We start from the raw sequence: 17374 nt of genomic DNA, 5'->3' as shown, positions 1-17374 counted from the left end.
GAGCAAATACTATGGATGGAGTTTCAATGAATAGTCGTCTAACATGCCGCTGTGTCTTAAAAAAACCCCAATATATATATATATAACTGTTTCTGGGCTGCTTAAAATAAGGCAACAATCAAGAGTATACCCATTTCTCCAAGGACAGCTATACACCCTTGGGTATGATCATGAATGTTTTTTGCCAAGTGACCAAAACTTCACTGAATGAAATTGTGTTTTGGGACAGAAATCAAGCAGTGACTGTATTGCCACAGACTCAAAAGACACAAACACAACCATGTTCAACAACAAAAGCCTTTTTTTTTCTTTTTTCTTTTTTGTTGACATACAAAGAGCAATACCACAAGGCTTCTCACAAAGGCAAGGAATCAAAACTAAAGTCTGCAGTAATCAAACAAATAAAAAATAAACAAGGATTAGGCACGCCACACCAAAACACAGCAAACGAAGCGGGCAACTCAGAAACCTGTGGACACCTCAGCCTGAACTGCTGCAGGGCAGTTTATTAGAGTTTATAGCGAAACAAACTGAACAATTAATCAACATTAGTTTATATATGTTGACAGGATGCGGGTGTGTTTTGATGTCATGTTGACAGACTGTTGTATTCAACTCATCTGTATCTGGATGTTACCTGAATGAAGAAGCAGGTAATCAACATGAAATATGTATTAATGTCAAATTCCAAGGCCAAGAGGCAGCATGGCCCCTCCATTCCCAGGGTAGGAGGGCTGCAGCTGTAGGGATTTGTGTCTACCGCAGCAGGAAACCGTGCCAAACCTCTCATAATAACCACCTATCATCTGAGAGATGTAATACTGCAGTTCCCTGGACATTTTGGATTATTATTTGGACCAAACTAAAAACTCTCACTTTGTGGTTGTTTGTCTGTGTGAGGGAAGGTTTTATATTCTCCAGTAAATGTCTCTAAAGTATCTTAGGAATGTGAAAAGATGTCAACAATTCTTCAAGTTGCCAAATGGATGATCTGGTTAAATACTCTCATACTCAGCATCTCACCACACCTGGTAAGAAAGGATTTTATAATGTTTCACACGTCTTCAGGCTGCAATTTTTTTGAGTTTATAAAGATATAAGACATGCAATATGTTTGTAGTTCTTTTTTTTTTTAAATTAAATACAGATGGCATGGAATTAAGTTTATTTTAGATGTTAAAAGTCTTGAAATATTCTCGAACCACAAGGTCACCCTTTCTTAGTATTTCAATGACACAAATGGTTAGTAAAGCACTAATACTAGCAGAATGGGGGAACAGTACTATATGTGTTACCTCATGAATACAATACATTTTTTTAAGTAACCCATGAAATTGCAATTACCTGTATCCAGGGCCTTGCGGAGCCCACTTTAGGCACCACCACTTGACCTTTGACCTTCCAGTTTAAGGTCACATGGCTGGAGGAGAGGAGCAGATGCGGCGACGGACCCTGGAGGAGCTCCACCGGGACCGGCTGCTCGATGCTCAGGTTTCCGTAGCTGCAGTTGACGCTCGGCAGGGAGTGCGGGGCGGCAGCACCCGGCTCCAGCTGGTGGAGGAAGAACGGCTCGGTACGCGAGGACAGGCTGCCGTTTCGCATCACCTCCTGGTTGGCTTCCCGTAGGAAGAAGGCGGAGTCGGCGCCGCTGAGCTGGCACTGGACGGGGAGGTAGGTGGGAAGGGAGGAGGAGAAGCGGGGCTGGGAGGCGTCCGGCCCTCCGCCTTGTCCGCCTCCTGCTGCTCCAGCTTGGCTTTGGGACACTGGGGAGGAGAGGGAAGTAGGGAATGGAGAAGGGTGGGGGAAGAGACAAAAGAAAATGATTTGAAAGTAGAATTTTGGAAGCACTCAAGTCTGGTGAACCAAGATTCTCGTAGCATCGTTCTCACCCAAAGCGGCTAATCATCTATATACAATATAATCAACAGAGTGCAGCTCCGAGGCTCATTGACCTGTGAAATGCATTTTCATTGAATATGCAAACTGATATAAACACGCACTCCCATTTATCCACTCGTTCCCATACATTCACACCATGCATCGCAACGCACTGACACAAACACGGACCCACAGAGCGTGTCGTTTCTTCACAGTTCCTTCACGGGGAGCGTAAACACATTAGCTCACGGCCGTGTATACACGCCATAGACTCGGCATCGCCGCGTTACATCAACGTATCAGTTGTGTTTTTCGCCCTCGTTCTCAAAGCGTCACGGCGGGGTAACATCTACAATGACATATTGCTCTTTGCCAGTTTATTTCCATATATTTACATGCTGTTTTTATTCATTTCCCGGTGTGTTTACCAGACGTTTCACAAACGCTGAGAGTTGGGAGAGGAGGATTACCCGTCTTTTGCTGCTGTATCTCATTTCCTGAGAGGGCGAGGGATTCCGATGACTGTGCTGGGTTCGGGGGAGTTTTGATTACGAACCTTTATCCCGCATCTGTTTGTCTCATCAGCATAGTATTGTGCACGGCACCGGGCTACTGAACTGATCGCTTATTGTATGGTCTTTAAATGTGAATGTTAGCAAAATGCCAACATGAGTCACAATAAATTATATAGCAGTTCAGCAGAGCTTAGGAAGAGCTCGGTTTATTCAAGGCTGGGGTTTAGTTTTCAGTCACTAAAAAAAAAAACTAAAAACTCCCAGTTGTTTGAATATTTGCAATTCTTGTCCTGAAAACTTATTTTGGGAATAAACTCAGAACAAAATCTTACATAAGCGCACTATTAGTCTGTAGGCGATTCTTTATGAGATTTTGAATTGACTGTTTTCTTTACATTTCACTTTATGTTAAAACACAAATGCCAATGTACTAATAGTTATTTTTTTTCCCTGGACAGTTGTCTTGTAAACAAGCATAACCAGCTCCCGCTCTTTTCTGCTTGGCTCGTCTGTCGCTTTTGTAGTGATATGAAAAATAAAGCATTCACCAGCGACAATATAACACATTTACAAGATAATCAGAAGCCTCACATTGTATGCTGCATGTATGAAACAGGAGTATGTGGGAGAAGACGCTGGGGAAAATGTGCTCAATTGCAAGCCGATTCCACTTTCAGTTTGCATGTTTAGCAGGTGATCAACTAAAACTAACACCACCGGTGACACGAAGGGCAAACATGTCTATTCAAGCATGTGCATCGGGAACTGTTTACATGAGAAAGAGCTGCAGTTTTTCTGCTTGAGTTCACCCGTTGACACGAGCACAAACGGAAGAAGGAAACACGGACTTTCCTACTGGAACATGCAGAACGACACACATGTTTCGGATTTGCATTCAGAGTTCGTACACAAAGTTGTTTTCTAAACTTAAGAGGAAAGACCCTTCCACTCCTTTTGAATGAGTGTAAAAACCAGGGCGGAAATGTACACAAAGGAACACATAAATATGCACTAATGGCTTTTTTCTTTCGGTTATGTTGCAATCACTTCCAGCGTTCCACCAGTACACATGTGTGTACCTTATTTTACGATCAACAATGGGTGCAAAGCACATTTACATTATAAAAATGCAGCATGACCATCGGACTTACGTTTTAGACGTAAACCCATCCAGAATACCGTGCAATTCATTACTGTCTTGCCATTTTGTGAATGTTGTGGTTTAAAAAATATATACTTTCTGTGAAATTTGCTTCTTTAACTCAAGAGTATAATTTTACACAAAAAGATTTGAACATGTGCGGTCGGCATGGAGTCTGTTGCATTGAGTTATTTCAGCAGACACAGCGTACAGAGAGGCTGAATTGAGGCGAGTTTCTAGTTCCTTCCTTCTTCACCAGAATCAGTTGAAAGGCTACCCACCAATTTTTCCTCAAGTCATACTTCTATTAGGATTTTGACATGTGCAAGGCAGTGTGTTGAACTGTATGTGGGCATGGCAGGCACCGACAATAAAAAAAAATGAAATTTGCATACTCCAGAAAGGCATTTACATAAATAGAACAACGGAGTGTTGAAAAAATACCCCAAAGTTTGAAATAATGCATTTTTTTCGACACAAAAGGTAGACAGACGGGTTTCTATTGAACTCATGCTGGTATGAAGAGAGGACACACACACACACACACACACACACACACACACACACACACACACACACACACACACACACACACACACACACACACAAACAAACAACTAATTTTAAGGACCAAAATTCAATGTGGAGATCAAGTTGTAGATTTGACATTTGATGTCTTTTAGAAGCTGAAAACTTATTTTCTGTGCAAACGTCAACACATGGAGAAGGTTGCAAATGTGGGCAGAGCCAGACAATGAAATTAAATTGAATTACTTTGATTAAACATGGCATAAAGGGCTGGAAAATGCAACGGGCCCCACAAGTAATACTCTATAAATGTCTGTGCCTGTGTGTGTGTGTGTGTGTGTGTGTGTGTGTGTGTGTGTGTGTGTGTGTGTGTGTGTGTGTGTGTGTGTGTGTGTGTGTGTGTGTGTGTGTGTGTGTGTGTGTGTGTGTGTGTGTGTTTTTGTGTCCTAGGGAAGCGAAGTGTGAAAATATAATGAGGGTGGGACAGCGTAGCGCTGTCTGGGGCAAGTCATACCGAGGCGACTCCACAAAAAAATAATAGCATCGAAATAAAGTGATACCTCAGTGTAACATGAATAAGCAGGCTGGTTTGGTCACAGTGCGTGGGCACGCAGGGATGAGTTTAAAAGGGAGAGAGGCGAGTCGAGGGGAAAGAAGACAGCGAGAGAGCAATACAATAAAAGAATGAAAAGTGAGGCAGAGGGAGAAGAAAAGAACGGAAAGTGAAGGAAAAAATAAAAGATGTGCACACACTGCACAGTTTGACTCATTGGAAATGCTGCCATTTTTTTTATGTCATACAGGGCGACTGCGTACACTTCACCACAAAATGACACCAACTTGTCGCCAAGTTTGATCTCCTGGATAGACGGATATGTATGAGTAAAGCTTTGGACTGGAAGTTCAGATGACTGCTGACTAAAAGAAAAATGGGGGAATTCTTTGTTGAAATTTAAATATTCCTGAGGGCTCAGCCCTGTCCTTTATAATATCCTACATTACCATGAAATAGACTGTGTCTTCAGCATATTTCATACTTTGGTTAAAAACAGAATTCGAAACATATTCAAAAATCCTTATTTAGTTCCAATTTGGAATTAGAGTTCAACATGATGTAGATTTATGCCGGCAGGATGGAGATGAGCATTTCACGTTTTGGAACTTATTCCTAGAGGTTGAGCCCCAGATGGGAGGTAAAAAAAAAAAGCCAGAGTGAATATTCAGATGAAGCGAGCTGAGAATAATCAGGCTGACTGAGTGACAGACGTGTCAGGTGGTCAAAACACATCAGCACATCAGCCTCGGTGAGTGAGCCCTGTCTTCTTTTCCTCAAACACTTTTTTCTTCGGCCCCTATTATGGCTGTCCTTGAGCGCCGTGTGTGTGCGTGTGTCCACGGGAGCCCTGTGAAGCATATGTCCCTTTCCCGGACAGGGACCTCGAGCAGCTGACACACACACACACACACACACACACACACACACACACACACACACACACACACACACACACACACACACACACACACACACACACACACACACACACACACACACACACACACACACACACACACACACACACACACCTTCATCATCCAGGCAAAAATTGACCTTTGTATGTATTCAATAACAATACCAAAGATAAAGTTTGTGATAAAGAGTTTGGACATCACAAAATTCTTTTAAGTTATTTTGAGTTAGATTAGACCGATCGTCTCATCTGTAGGGGGCGCTATGCTACAAGGTAGTGTTGCCTCTCTGTTACCCTGACACCGGTACGCTATTGGCTACCATTAAGCCTGGCATGGTCCCGATTCCCTGGCATCATTACTTTGGCAAACGCAAACCACAACAGGAGTCCATACCCGCTGTGTCCTGCTGCGCACTGCGTCTGTGTGTGTGTATACGTGCGCACGTTGTGTGTGTGTGTGTGTGTGTGTGTGTGTGTGTGTGTGTGTGTGTGTGTGTGTGTGTGTGTGTGTGTAAGGTCTCCTGTGTTCACCTACACATGCATGGATACAGCTTTTCATGTGTAGGAGCTACGTCTGTTTGAATGCTGTCATATGGTACACGTGCAGAGCTTTTTGTGACAGTGACTTACAATGTATATCCGGAGTGTCTGCGTGGGCGTGCGTGCGTGCGTGCGTGCGTGCGTGAGTGTTTGTGTGTAAATTGGACAGGAGCAAAGCCAGATGTACAGCGATTTGACAAGGCCCATCTGTGGTCCTTTTCCCACACCCCCCTTCGAAAAATGCCCATCTTGCTCTATTTCCAAGTACAGACACATACACACATACAGCCCGTAATCAAAACACAGTGGAGCGTGTAGGACAGGAAGAAAGAGAAAGCAAGGAAAAGATGAGCCAGAGAAAAAGAAAAAGCTCAAATGGGCACCAGCGGAGAGAGAGATAGCAAGATATAATTATGGCATCAATACTTCTTCCAATTGTGTTGGTAAAAAAACGAGATACGATTCAGGTTGTATGTTATGGACGGATGCACTTTGTTAATTGATGGGCTCTGATATGTGTCATTACTTGACCCAGTAAGAGACCCACTTTTAGGATATTCCATTTAGCACAGTCATGAAACATTCAAAATAAGTGAATATTAAGAAAATTAACTCCAACGGCGGCTAACTGAAGAAGGAGTAAATCAACGTTTTCAAGAAGAAACAGAAAACATTTGTTGTGCTCAGAGTCACCAAAAACACAACCTTTGGTAAACGGCTCCGACTCCGTGTTGAAGGACGAACCTACGCTTCAATTCTTGATCTAACTGACAAAACTATCTGTAATACTGGCAAGCTTTGTGGTGAAGCTGGAAGTGGAATCAAGTGTGCATCTCACAGATGGAGAAAAATCACTGTCCAAATGGTGCATCATTCTGATCATTAATTTGGTGTTCAGGAGAATGTAATCTCCCAATCCCGAAGTAATTCAATCAGGTTTGGGAAACAGTTCACCAGCAACATGTAGGAAGAAGCAACATGGTTTCGGGGCTGCTGTGTATAGCCCAAGGCCTGGTCTACTTGCAAATCTTTCAAATGAAACCCCAGATGTGCTTTGATATTTAAAATGAAATGATCGACAACAGAACTGATTCAAATTTAGACATTCATTATATACTGTATATAGAGTTAACAGCAAAATAGCACCGGAAATAGCTGTGTCAGGACAAACGAAAGTCAAAATGCTAACTTTATTATCAGCATATTTACACACAGACACACACCACAGACACACCATAGCTCCATTAATCTTTAGGAGCTACATGTTTTGGGTTTTGGCACTGCCCGGTTCAGGTTTGCTGCACAGTGCCAAAGCAGAAGGTGTCAAAATGGTTAGAAATGTTGTTCCTGGTTTATTATGACTCCCATTTTCCCTTAATGTATGACCATAACCAACAACCCACTTCTCCTTCCACTTTCTGCTCCAATCCATCTGTTTGGTCGTCCATGCCAAATCCTTTTCATTCTATTTTCTTTTTGTATTGACATGAGCAAACGTCTCATTCTTGTGAAGTCTTCGGGCTGACGATTGGGCGAAAATGTTGCCTGAGAAGTACAATATTTCTCCTTCTGCTTTTGTGCACCTGGGAACTGTTGAAAGACTCCAAAATGTTGAAAACTGAGCAGCGCTTGATCAACATCATCACAAGTATCAGGTTGCTTTTGCTTCATTCAGTGCAGACGCGGCACGGCGAAGAAGAAAAAAATCCATCACGGGTGAATTTACTGAAAAGAATGAACTCCATTGATCACACAGATGGCACGCTATCTGAGCACAGGAGAGAGAGAGAGAGAGAGTAAAGGAGTGATAGAAAGAGTGAGAGGAATGCAGACAGACAGAGATAAATAGAGATGGCCTGAGTTATGAGAGAAGGGAAGGAAGGAGTGGTGAGGAGGAGGGATAACAGGGTGAAAGAGGATGGAGTAGATGAGAGGGATGAGGTTTCTATTTCTGAGTGGTGCATTCATCACAAGCATAGAGTTTATTTTGGTGGTCTTTCTGTCCCTTGTTCTCTCACCAGTTCTCTCGCTGTCTGTTTCCCCACGTACCATCCAGCAGAGTCTCCCCTCGCTCGGGTTAAACTGAAACATTTTTCACATTAAATCTGACCTCGAATGATTTAAATGCCATTTACCGAATCGTCAGGGGTCATTTTCAGCTCAAGCAAACAGCTGTAAAATATTTTCGGTGGCTTTCAACAAACTCTGCCAAGTCAGAGAAAATAACTGCTGATGATGTCATCACAGCTGTCTGGCCTCGGATTTGGCAACGTTGAGCTCAAAATCTGCAATATAAAAATGAGTATGTCGAATTCTGAAGGACTCTTCCAAGGCAAAGGGGTCTAATAAAAAGCCAATTAGCTGCATTGTGGCAAATGTCGCATACAGCTCCTGGAAGTCCAATCAGTCTAAATAATTATGTGGGGCACTTGAAAGGATATTTGCAATTCCTTGAAGTGGGGTTATGTCACACACTCAGCAATAGTGAGTAACTGAGATACTGTACTCTTCTGAGAGAGGTGGGGAGCATTATATGACTTGCACATATTTGTATGAGGGGTACCTACAAACTTTTTAGGGTTAATATGACTATTTGGTAAAACCCTTTTAATTTCTTACAAGATAACCCCCCCCCCCCACACACACACACACACATACTTCTTCAGGGGAACAAAGCGAATACTGTTTGATTGAAAAGATGACTGTAGCACAAGTGCAAGTCCATATACCACAGCAGTGACCAGACATAAAGCCCTGGCTTTGTTTGCCTGTTATCCATCAAACTTCTGTGTGACCTTTGTTCAATCAAAGATGAAATGCCTGCAAAAGGTTGAGTTGCATCACTTCCAAAATATCCATTGGTGAATGCCTTTTTGTGTGTGTGTGTGTGTGTGTGTGTGTGTGTGTGTGGGGGGGGGGGGGGGGGGGGGGGTACTTCTCTTTGAAAAAAGTAGATATCACCTGTTGAACGTGGTGGACGAGTGGTTAGCCTTAAGCATTGAGTCTAATTTCCACTGCAGAGTATGTGCCGGTGTGGTATGGTACAGTATGGGTTTCCGTGTGTTTCTACTAACAAAAGTTGTGGATAGTACCAAAAGTAACCAACCCAACCATTTTTCACAACCCCTCCATTGAGATACCTGGGAAGACAATGGAATGTCCACTTGAGGTATTTGGGAACAAAGTGGTCCAGACCAAACAGTTCAAGCATCTCAAGGTATTTGTTATTACGACGGTATGAGGTTAGTTTGAGGGTATCAGTTGGGTAATTTGATTTATGTAACAACCCCCATTACTTAGGTAAATATTTCGGAACTGGACTTTCTAATTTACGAGCAAGTTCAACTCTTTAACTAAGGTAAGTCCGTAGCTAGCAATAATTGGTACAATGCCTCATAGTATGATGAAACCCAGTGCAATAGTCCTGCACGAGTAGTACAAACCTTGTTATACATTTAGTGTGACATTAAAGTGGTCCTATGCAATGAGGTTATAAGATTTTAAAGGTGACTCGTCAGGGCTAGACCTATATTGTCTTTGTGCGTATGTGTTATTTCCTTGAACAAAGGAAATTGAGCCAAAGTTTTTAAGTAAATATGTGTCGTCTTTGAAGTTCTCTTGTTTTGTCTTGCTTGTGAAAACTATACGGATAGAAGTTTGCCCTTGTCCATGGGATGTTTACTGAGTTTTGTCTACGGCCAGTTGCTGATTGATGTCCCTGTCATTGGGTCAGTGGAGTCACATTTCCCAAGGTATGGTCTGTCTGCGATCACTCCCCTCCGCCACAAACCCCCCACCTTCTTACCCCCTCCCTCTCCTCCCGTGGACCCAATATTCCCCCTTCTCTTCCGATCTGTTGGCCCCTTTTTCTCAATTTGTGCCTCTACACCTTCCAATATTAGCTTCCTCCCCCTCGAGTTTGTCCAAAGCCTCTCTCTCCTGCTGTTCGTTCTCCCCTCTGTCATTACATTTTTCTGTAGGTGTAATTTAACGAGCAGACAGGGAGACATGTTCCCACTAATCATTTCATATAAATCATCGTCCTACATCAGTTAACTCTGTCATGTGTTTGGGATTCTCTTTTTGAGCGCATGAGGCAAAGAGACAGGCAACGGAAGGAAGACTGATTCTGTTGTCTGTGGAGAGATGTCAGATTTATTCTCCGACTCTAATCCTAGCACAGTTTCCCAGAGAGTTGGCTGGCGCTGCACAGAAGATGCACGCTAATCATAGGGATTTTTTTTTTTTTTGGCTTCTCTGAAAGAGACAAAAACAAACTAAAGCAGAAAGAATTGAAAAATATTCTAGACCTTTTGTTATTGCTTCATAAATCTTTCAGTCTCAGTCCAACCAAGAAGCAACACCTTCATGGTTGGTGGTGCAGTGTTCGTAAGGAATGCTTAGTATAATAAGGGTCAATGAACTTCTCTATATGCTATATTTGAATTCCAGGAAACTAGTTCTCCTTTCTAAATCATTAAATTAATTACTGGCAATCTCTTTTCCTCACTTATTACAACCTTAAAGGCTAATATGATGTTGGGACTAATTTTACCTGGTTGTTCGACGAGGAAGTTTCACACTTGGCAGCATTATAGCTTTTCCATTTAAATACTGAAAAGTTTGAGGAGAAGTTATTTTGCCTTGTAAGCCTTGCTATTCACAACCATGTCTTGCAACAGATGCTTGTCATTTGGCTTGAAACAGGAGTTCTTTCCTTGGATTGTTCAGTCCATTCATGCTGCGATTTCAACATGTCCTTTATGAATACATGTTAACTTCCCCGGATGGTCTTTTAAAACCTCAAAAGCTTCACTAATACATACCACGTCGAACATCCATACAGAGTGTGGCTTGTTCCTCTGTCTGTGATTCTTCATCACTGTGAGTGTGTGTGTGTGTGTGTGTGTGTGTGTGTGTGTGTGTGTGTGTGTGGCGGGGGGGGGGGGGGGGGGGGGGGGGGCATTGCTCTTTCTCCCTCAGTATGTGTTTGTGGCAGGAGATGCAGGGAAGTGTGAAGAGCAATTTCGAATGGTCACTCTACAACTGAGAGCCACCCAGACGCTGGAAAATAAAGGGAAAACCTCTCAGCATGGAAGTCAGGCGGCAAAGAAGGAAATGTCTGGGCAGCATACAGGAAATGTTAAACTCACACTGCCTTACACACACACACACACACACACACACACACACACACACACACACACACACACACACACACACACACACACACACACACACACACACATACAGAAACTCTTTCGGGAGCCACTCTCCACTTCAAAGTCAACATTGACCTTGGTCCTGAAACCAAACAATACTCCTAAATACAGTTAAAGTGTTTAAAGGTCCAACATTTTGGTCCCAATGATGTTGTTTGGACCCCACAAAGACCGTGACACAAGCTTGCATGCACACATTCACACACAATGACAACTGGATGCTAACTGGATCCACTCTCTGCTGAAAATGCTGCTGAAGTAATCATATTTTCTGGTACACAGGCCTAACCAAACATTAGCTTTTCCTCAACCAGGAAGAAAATACAGCACAAAGATCGCTGCTACTTAGAATTGTTTGGTCTGCAAATTCATTTCTGGTACACAGATTGATAGCATTTGAATAGGGCATTTTCCCATAGACCATGACAACAATGTTCCACCACAATAAGAAATCCACGATATTTGAGAACACTTCTTGTTTTGAGTTTGTGTATTCTGCAACTGCTTGAGAGCAACTATAATAGGCTTGTGACAATGATGAAGTTGCCGAATTTGGAATCTTCCACCTGATCTGGAGATAAATCAAGAGGCATCATTATCAGTGATGCAACTTGAATTACTGTCTCAGAGAGGACTGCCACAGCCAACGTGCATATAAAAGTGTCTGCAGAGTTATACACTGGAAACAGAAATCTTTTGGTTTTTATTGGGTGCTCATCATGAAGCCTGGAATTTATTTGGGTGTGTGTGTTTGGTCTGAAGCAATGCCATCAAGACGCCCAGAAGTTAATGTTACAAAAGCAATGCGATGAATGTGAGAATACAACATTTTCAGATTTGGTGCTGAATGGTAGTCTTATCATCTATGATTCAAAGAGAAACCAAAAGAAAAATCCCTTCAATGTGCCTCTTCAGTATTGCATGAAGAAGTTTAAGATGGGTGGAGTTACAACCCAAGAAAATGTAATTCCTGGGTGTAGAGAAATTTGTGTGTATATTAAAAGGTAGATTCTGTTTTGTCGAAGCTACGAAGCAGGAAAGAAAGGGAGCAAATGATTTACTCGAATGAACACTTGATGACAAAGAGAGCACCACAATACTTCTTATATCGGCTATTGACAAGCAACAGAGCCTCATGAAAAATGGAAAATTTCAAATACCATTATTGTTAGTCTTGCTTTTTTTTTTTTTAATGCCACATTCCCGCTGTAGAGCCAGAAATTACGACAAGAAAACCATCTGTCCTTGAATCCAGAGTTCACTCTGGAGGTTTTCTGTTGAACATGGCAGAAAAAAAATCAAAACACCATTGCTGAGTTCAGTGATGTTGCACACAATGTGGAATATTTCATGACAACCATGTGCAGTGTTGTGATGGCTACCTCTTGGTTCCAAAGCATGTGTGCGATGCTATCATGTCAACAGCCGGGATTCCTATCATAGCATTTTGAATTAAGAAATAAGATTTCATTCATTCTCTGGACCTAATGATTGCCTATTTGGAAGCAGCTAGTTTTGCTTCAAATTAATCTGAGTATATCTCTTTTATGTATTTACACCAAACCAAGTCGCACAATTATAAATGCAGCACAATGGTCGTGCTTGCAACACCTCGCTTTAATACAGCAGCCATTAAGAGTGATAAACAAACAGAGCAGAAGTTCCTTTAGATAAAAAAAAAAAAAGAGCTGTAAAGAAAAGCTTGTGCGTGTGTGTCGGGCGAGGATCTCCTGGCTGTGAATATGAGAAAGGGATAAATCCATTGGGCCTCAGTGCCATTCAATTCTATCCTTCAGTGGTCCACAGCCAGTCAGCCAACTTGTAAAAGCTGCTTATAAAGGGGCTAAAGGACTCGCAGCTTCAGCTGACTTAATGGACCAATAGGAGAAAAGTAGCTTGGAAGAGTGGAGGACAGGAAAGACGAGGAGAGGAAAGGAGACGAGAGGAGAAGAGATGGCCACGTTGAAAAAGAAGGGCAGTCTTTGGAGCGTAATCGGTCATCAGCGTAGAGAGGGAGAAAGGGAAAGTCAGAGGGAGCGGAGCCGAGAAAGTGAAGAATGGCAAAAGGGAAAAATGAAGGACAAGACTGGCAGGGAAATGAGGAGGAGGAGGAGGAGAGGAGAAGGAAGTGGAGGAGGGAAGTGAGGGAAGATTAGTGGCCAGAGCAAATAAAAGATGAGGACAAGACAAGAGTTAATGGAGATAAATGTCTAGAAAGAGAAAATGTAAAGACAGTGAGTGGGAATGGGAGCGTGGTAAAGCACAGAGAGCCCAAGAAGAACTGAAAGAACTAAGGGAAGCATGAGTCACACATTCATTTGAAAGTAATGGAAAGATGCGTCTCCAGGCGTTTCCATAACCAGAATGATATCTGAGAAGACTTCAGTCATCCAGGTCATGGTATCACACCTACCAATGTTCCAATCAAGAGGTTTCATAACTTGTGTTCTTCATTAGGATTGATGAACCCTCTCAAATGAGTCTTGAAACGTCATTCAAAAACTCTAGTTATGGTACCCTTTAAAGCATACTGACCATTAGCCATTAAAAGGATCTGCTCGACACGAGTGGATCCAGGCTAAAAAGCTCTTAACAACCTGATCTTCAGGAATAAGCTTATTCATTGTAACTGATTTTGTCAAAATGTGCTGCTAAGGGAACAAAAGAAGAGAGAAAGAAGTCATCAATGACTCAAGGTGAGAAAAAAAAAACCGGAAAAAAAAAAGTCATTTCACTTTAGATTACTCTTTCATAGCTTGTTTGGTAAAAAACAAAACAAAAACAAAAAATAAACCTCTTTCTTCTTTGGAGGTCAAAACTGGTGCAGAACAAAAAGTAGAATTTGAAGAAATCTCAAGATTTGCACTGTAGCTTCACTCTTGGGGTCAAGCCTATGGAAAGCAATACTTTCTGAAGTCAACAATGAATAATCATTATGGAATGATTCGTGCAACATGAATCCCTCAACAATAGCACTGATTAGAATAAGCCACCTAACATTTAAATCAGTTCACACCAAGAGTTTGAGTACATTTTGAGCCATAGGACGGCAATCAAGTGGTCCTTGACCGGAGGTGCAGCCGCAAGATTTCCCCAGACTCATTTAGGATGAGGTGAGTGCCAATCAGCAAAATCCCCTCTGGAGGTCCTCAAGGATGCACTGTGACCACATTCAGCAGAATTTGTAATAATAAACAACACCTATGTCGCTGCTGTATTTAAAGACATGTTTCACATATCTGCATGCTTGACTCCAGATTTCACTTGAAGACTTTTCTGCTTCTGATGTTCTCAAAATCTGGCTCGTAAGTGTCTTCCACTATGGAGGACAACTTGAATGTACAGGTTATGGTACAATTTGTTTTTCTAGTGTTTCTCTTTTGTGAATATTCAACCCATTATGAAGTGGATGCATGGTGGAGTTGTGGTTACTGCTCTTCTGAATAAAGGTTTGTCGGTTCGAATCTGGTTCAAGTTTCCAAGATTCCATCAGCCAGTTACCCTGAATGGGATAAAATGCAGGATAGAAGATGGACCTTAATAATGATCTGTATTTTACCAGCATTGTACAAGTTAGTAAAAACTATTGATTTTTAAGAGAGTTAAATCAGTCATTCACGATTTCATAGGCGGTGTCTTTACTTTTAGTGAAGGAAAGGTTTGTGTACTTTCGCCACATGACAAGCAAATGGCCGGGTCGATTCCAGATTACATGACTCATTTCTATGAGTTTTTAGCAAAGGAATCAATTTAAAAAGTACACACAATTTTCAATGAAATTGTATGTTAGGGAAAGAAAAACTTCTTTGGCTGTTGATAAACATCCTGAGCTGGGAAAAAAAAACTCATATTCTACTTGAATAAAGAAGCTGAATTGGTACTTTTAATTGTTTTTAATGTTTTTTTCTTAAAGAATTTAAGTGACATTACAAAACAATGTAACATATTTGATACAGGATGTGAGTAATTCCGGCACTGCGATTGCGGTTTTCTTGTTAATTGAAGAAAGAAATACGGACTCACGTCGTTTGTGTTTTGTCAGAAGTCGCTGTGGATCCGGTTTTAATCGGCGGCAATTCACCCGGTGTAAATTAAAACTAAGAGTTCCATGGCGATGACAAAAGGGCCACAGAATCCTGAAGGGTAAGATGTTATAGTTCTCAATTTTAAATGGACTTCCGAACGAGCAGCTGATAGAGCAACAGTTTCCAGTCAGAGAGGACGAGGAGGAGATTGTGAGCCAATACCGAGTTTTACAGTTTTCAAAACATTCGAGATGGGTTAAAACCACAAAGTCCCAATCCTTATTCACGTAGATTGTTTGTTTGGCCTTGAGGAGCCTTTCACTGCAGCTCAATGACAAACATCATCTGCAATGAAAACTGTACAGGTTAGCTTTGGAGTAGATCTGTATATAATGCTGCATCCTGTTCCAGCATCGACCATTTAATTGGAGGCTATTGATTTCCACTTGGACAAAATGTCACCGCTCTTCAGAGCTGTTATCATAAGGCTTTATTTAAGAGGTCAGAGATCATCTTATTCTTCAGTTAACAATGTTGAAGCTTCGCAAAAACAAATGGGCGGAAATTGTTGCCTGTAAAGCGCCAGCAAGCGGCTGCAATTATTTTGTCACAGTCATCATAATTAAGATTATTATGAAGAAGCAGGGAGATGTTTTATCTTTTCTCCATAAAAGAAAAAGAAGCAGAAAGAAGTTTGGCTCCATGATGACAATAGGTAAATGCATTCATTTAAAGTAGGCAGACATTAGCAGCCAATCCAGCGATGACTACGATTTTCAAGTCCTACGCGCCTGTATAGCTGCACGGTGTAAAATCTTCATCATTTTGTCACACAACGTTTGAAGTGAAAACAGACAACCAAGTTGGATTGTTATTACGGTGACTCTCAGCTATAAAACTACCAGGAGAATATGTACGGCTGGTTACGACACTCTGGATGCAAACATCTATTGGGCACGTGCAGAAGAACACCGTTGCTGTGTTTCCACCAGCCACACATAAATGGCGCCTGAGCGTTTTCAAAAAGTTCCACCTTGGTAACCGTTTCCAGGGAGTGCATTGCAGTGGCGCTAAATTCCTAATTACTCGAAGCAAAAAAAAACGAAAGACACGACTGAAAATCCACTTCTATGTTTGGGTTTTGTCCGTTTATAATAGCTGCTGCTTCTCAGACAACCTCTCATGTGTTTTTGGCCAAATAACAAAACGACACTCTGCAGCTCATCAGGATACAATGAGAACCTTCCTCCTGCATTGTGCAGCATGTTCTTGTAATCCGTCACTAATCTGTTTACAACTCTAATCTGGTTAGACCGATCTGATTAATGTTCAGCACTTAATTACCAGAATCTCGTGCAAATAATCTGATTGACGTTGTAATCAGAGGAGGATTATTACACAGTTGACTGTCACCGCCCTCTTTCCCTGTCAACATCAGGCTCTTTCTTTATCTCCTTCAGTCTCGCGCATCCTTCAGCTCTGCTTTCTCTGAAACTTGTTATCTGGCCTCCTCTCCCTATCGGTACTCGCCTCCCTCCGTCTCACATCACTCTGCCGCCGTCAGTCTCTCATCCCTGTTTATCAGTCATTCTCTGTCTTATAGCGATCGATCGCTACCGAAGCCACAAGGGGACAAACTTAATTAAGTCTGACAAAAGCAGGTATTTTTATCGCTGCATCCAAAAACACAGACACTCACACCACAAACACGCTCACAGGCCCACTCAGCCGCTTCTTTTCAACCTGCGCCGCTTCTTAAAACTTTTAGGCATTCTTCCCTCTTTTTTCATTTTGTGGGTGAAAATTATCAGCAGGAAGTGTGACCACATTAAACTCTGACATTTTGTGCGCAAAACGGAGCGCGTCACATCATATTAACTACACACTAAACACACAAACACATACATTGGAAAGTCCCTCCATTTCCTGTCTTCTCACACTTAACCCTCATCGGGCATTAACCTCAAAAGAAGCACCACGGCCGACATCGCTTTCTTTAACCGCCTGTCGATCCGTCCGGGGTTATGCGCATATACACACAGGAACACATCAG

General features: G+C 42.0%; 1 protein-coding gene across 1 annotated transcript in view; it reads right to left on the bottom strand.

Moving 5' to 3' along the window:
- The window catches only part of LOC308111673 (transmembrane protein 132C), a gene marked incomplete at its 3' end in the record, with an annotated part of 313423 nt that overhangs the window by 203498 nt on the left and 92551 nt on the right, over positions 1-17374 (bottom strand). The window contains exon 2 of the mRNA XM_080466658.1: positions 1345-1763. Coding sequence (XP_080322784.1) covers positions 1345-1763 — 419 coding nt within the window. The remainder of the gene's footprint in view (positions 1-1344; positions 1764-17374) is intronic.

Source organism: Lipophrys pholis (assembly GCF_963383615.2).
Source record: "Lipophrys pholis genome assembly, chromosome: 7".
Taxonomy (NCBI): domain Eukaryota; kingdom Metazoa; phylum Chordata; class Actinopteri; order Blenniiformes; family Blenniidae; genus Lipophrys; species Lipophrys pholis.
The sequence above is the reverse complement of the archived record's forward strand: the minus strand, read 5'-3'. Positions and strand labels throughout refer to the sequence as shown.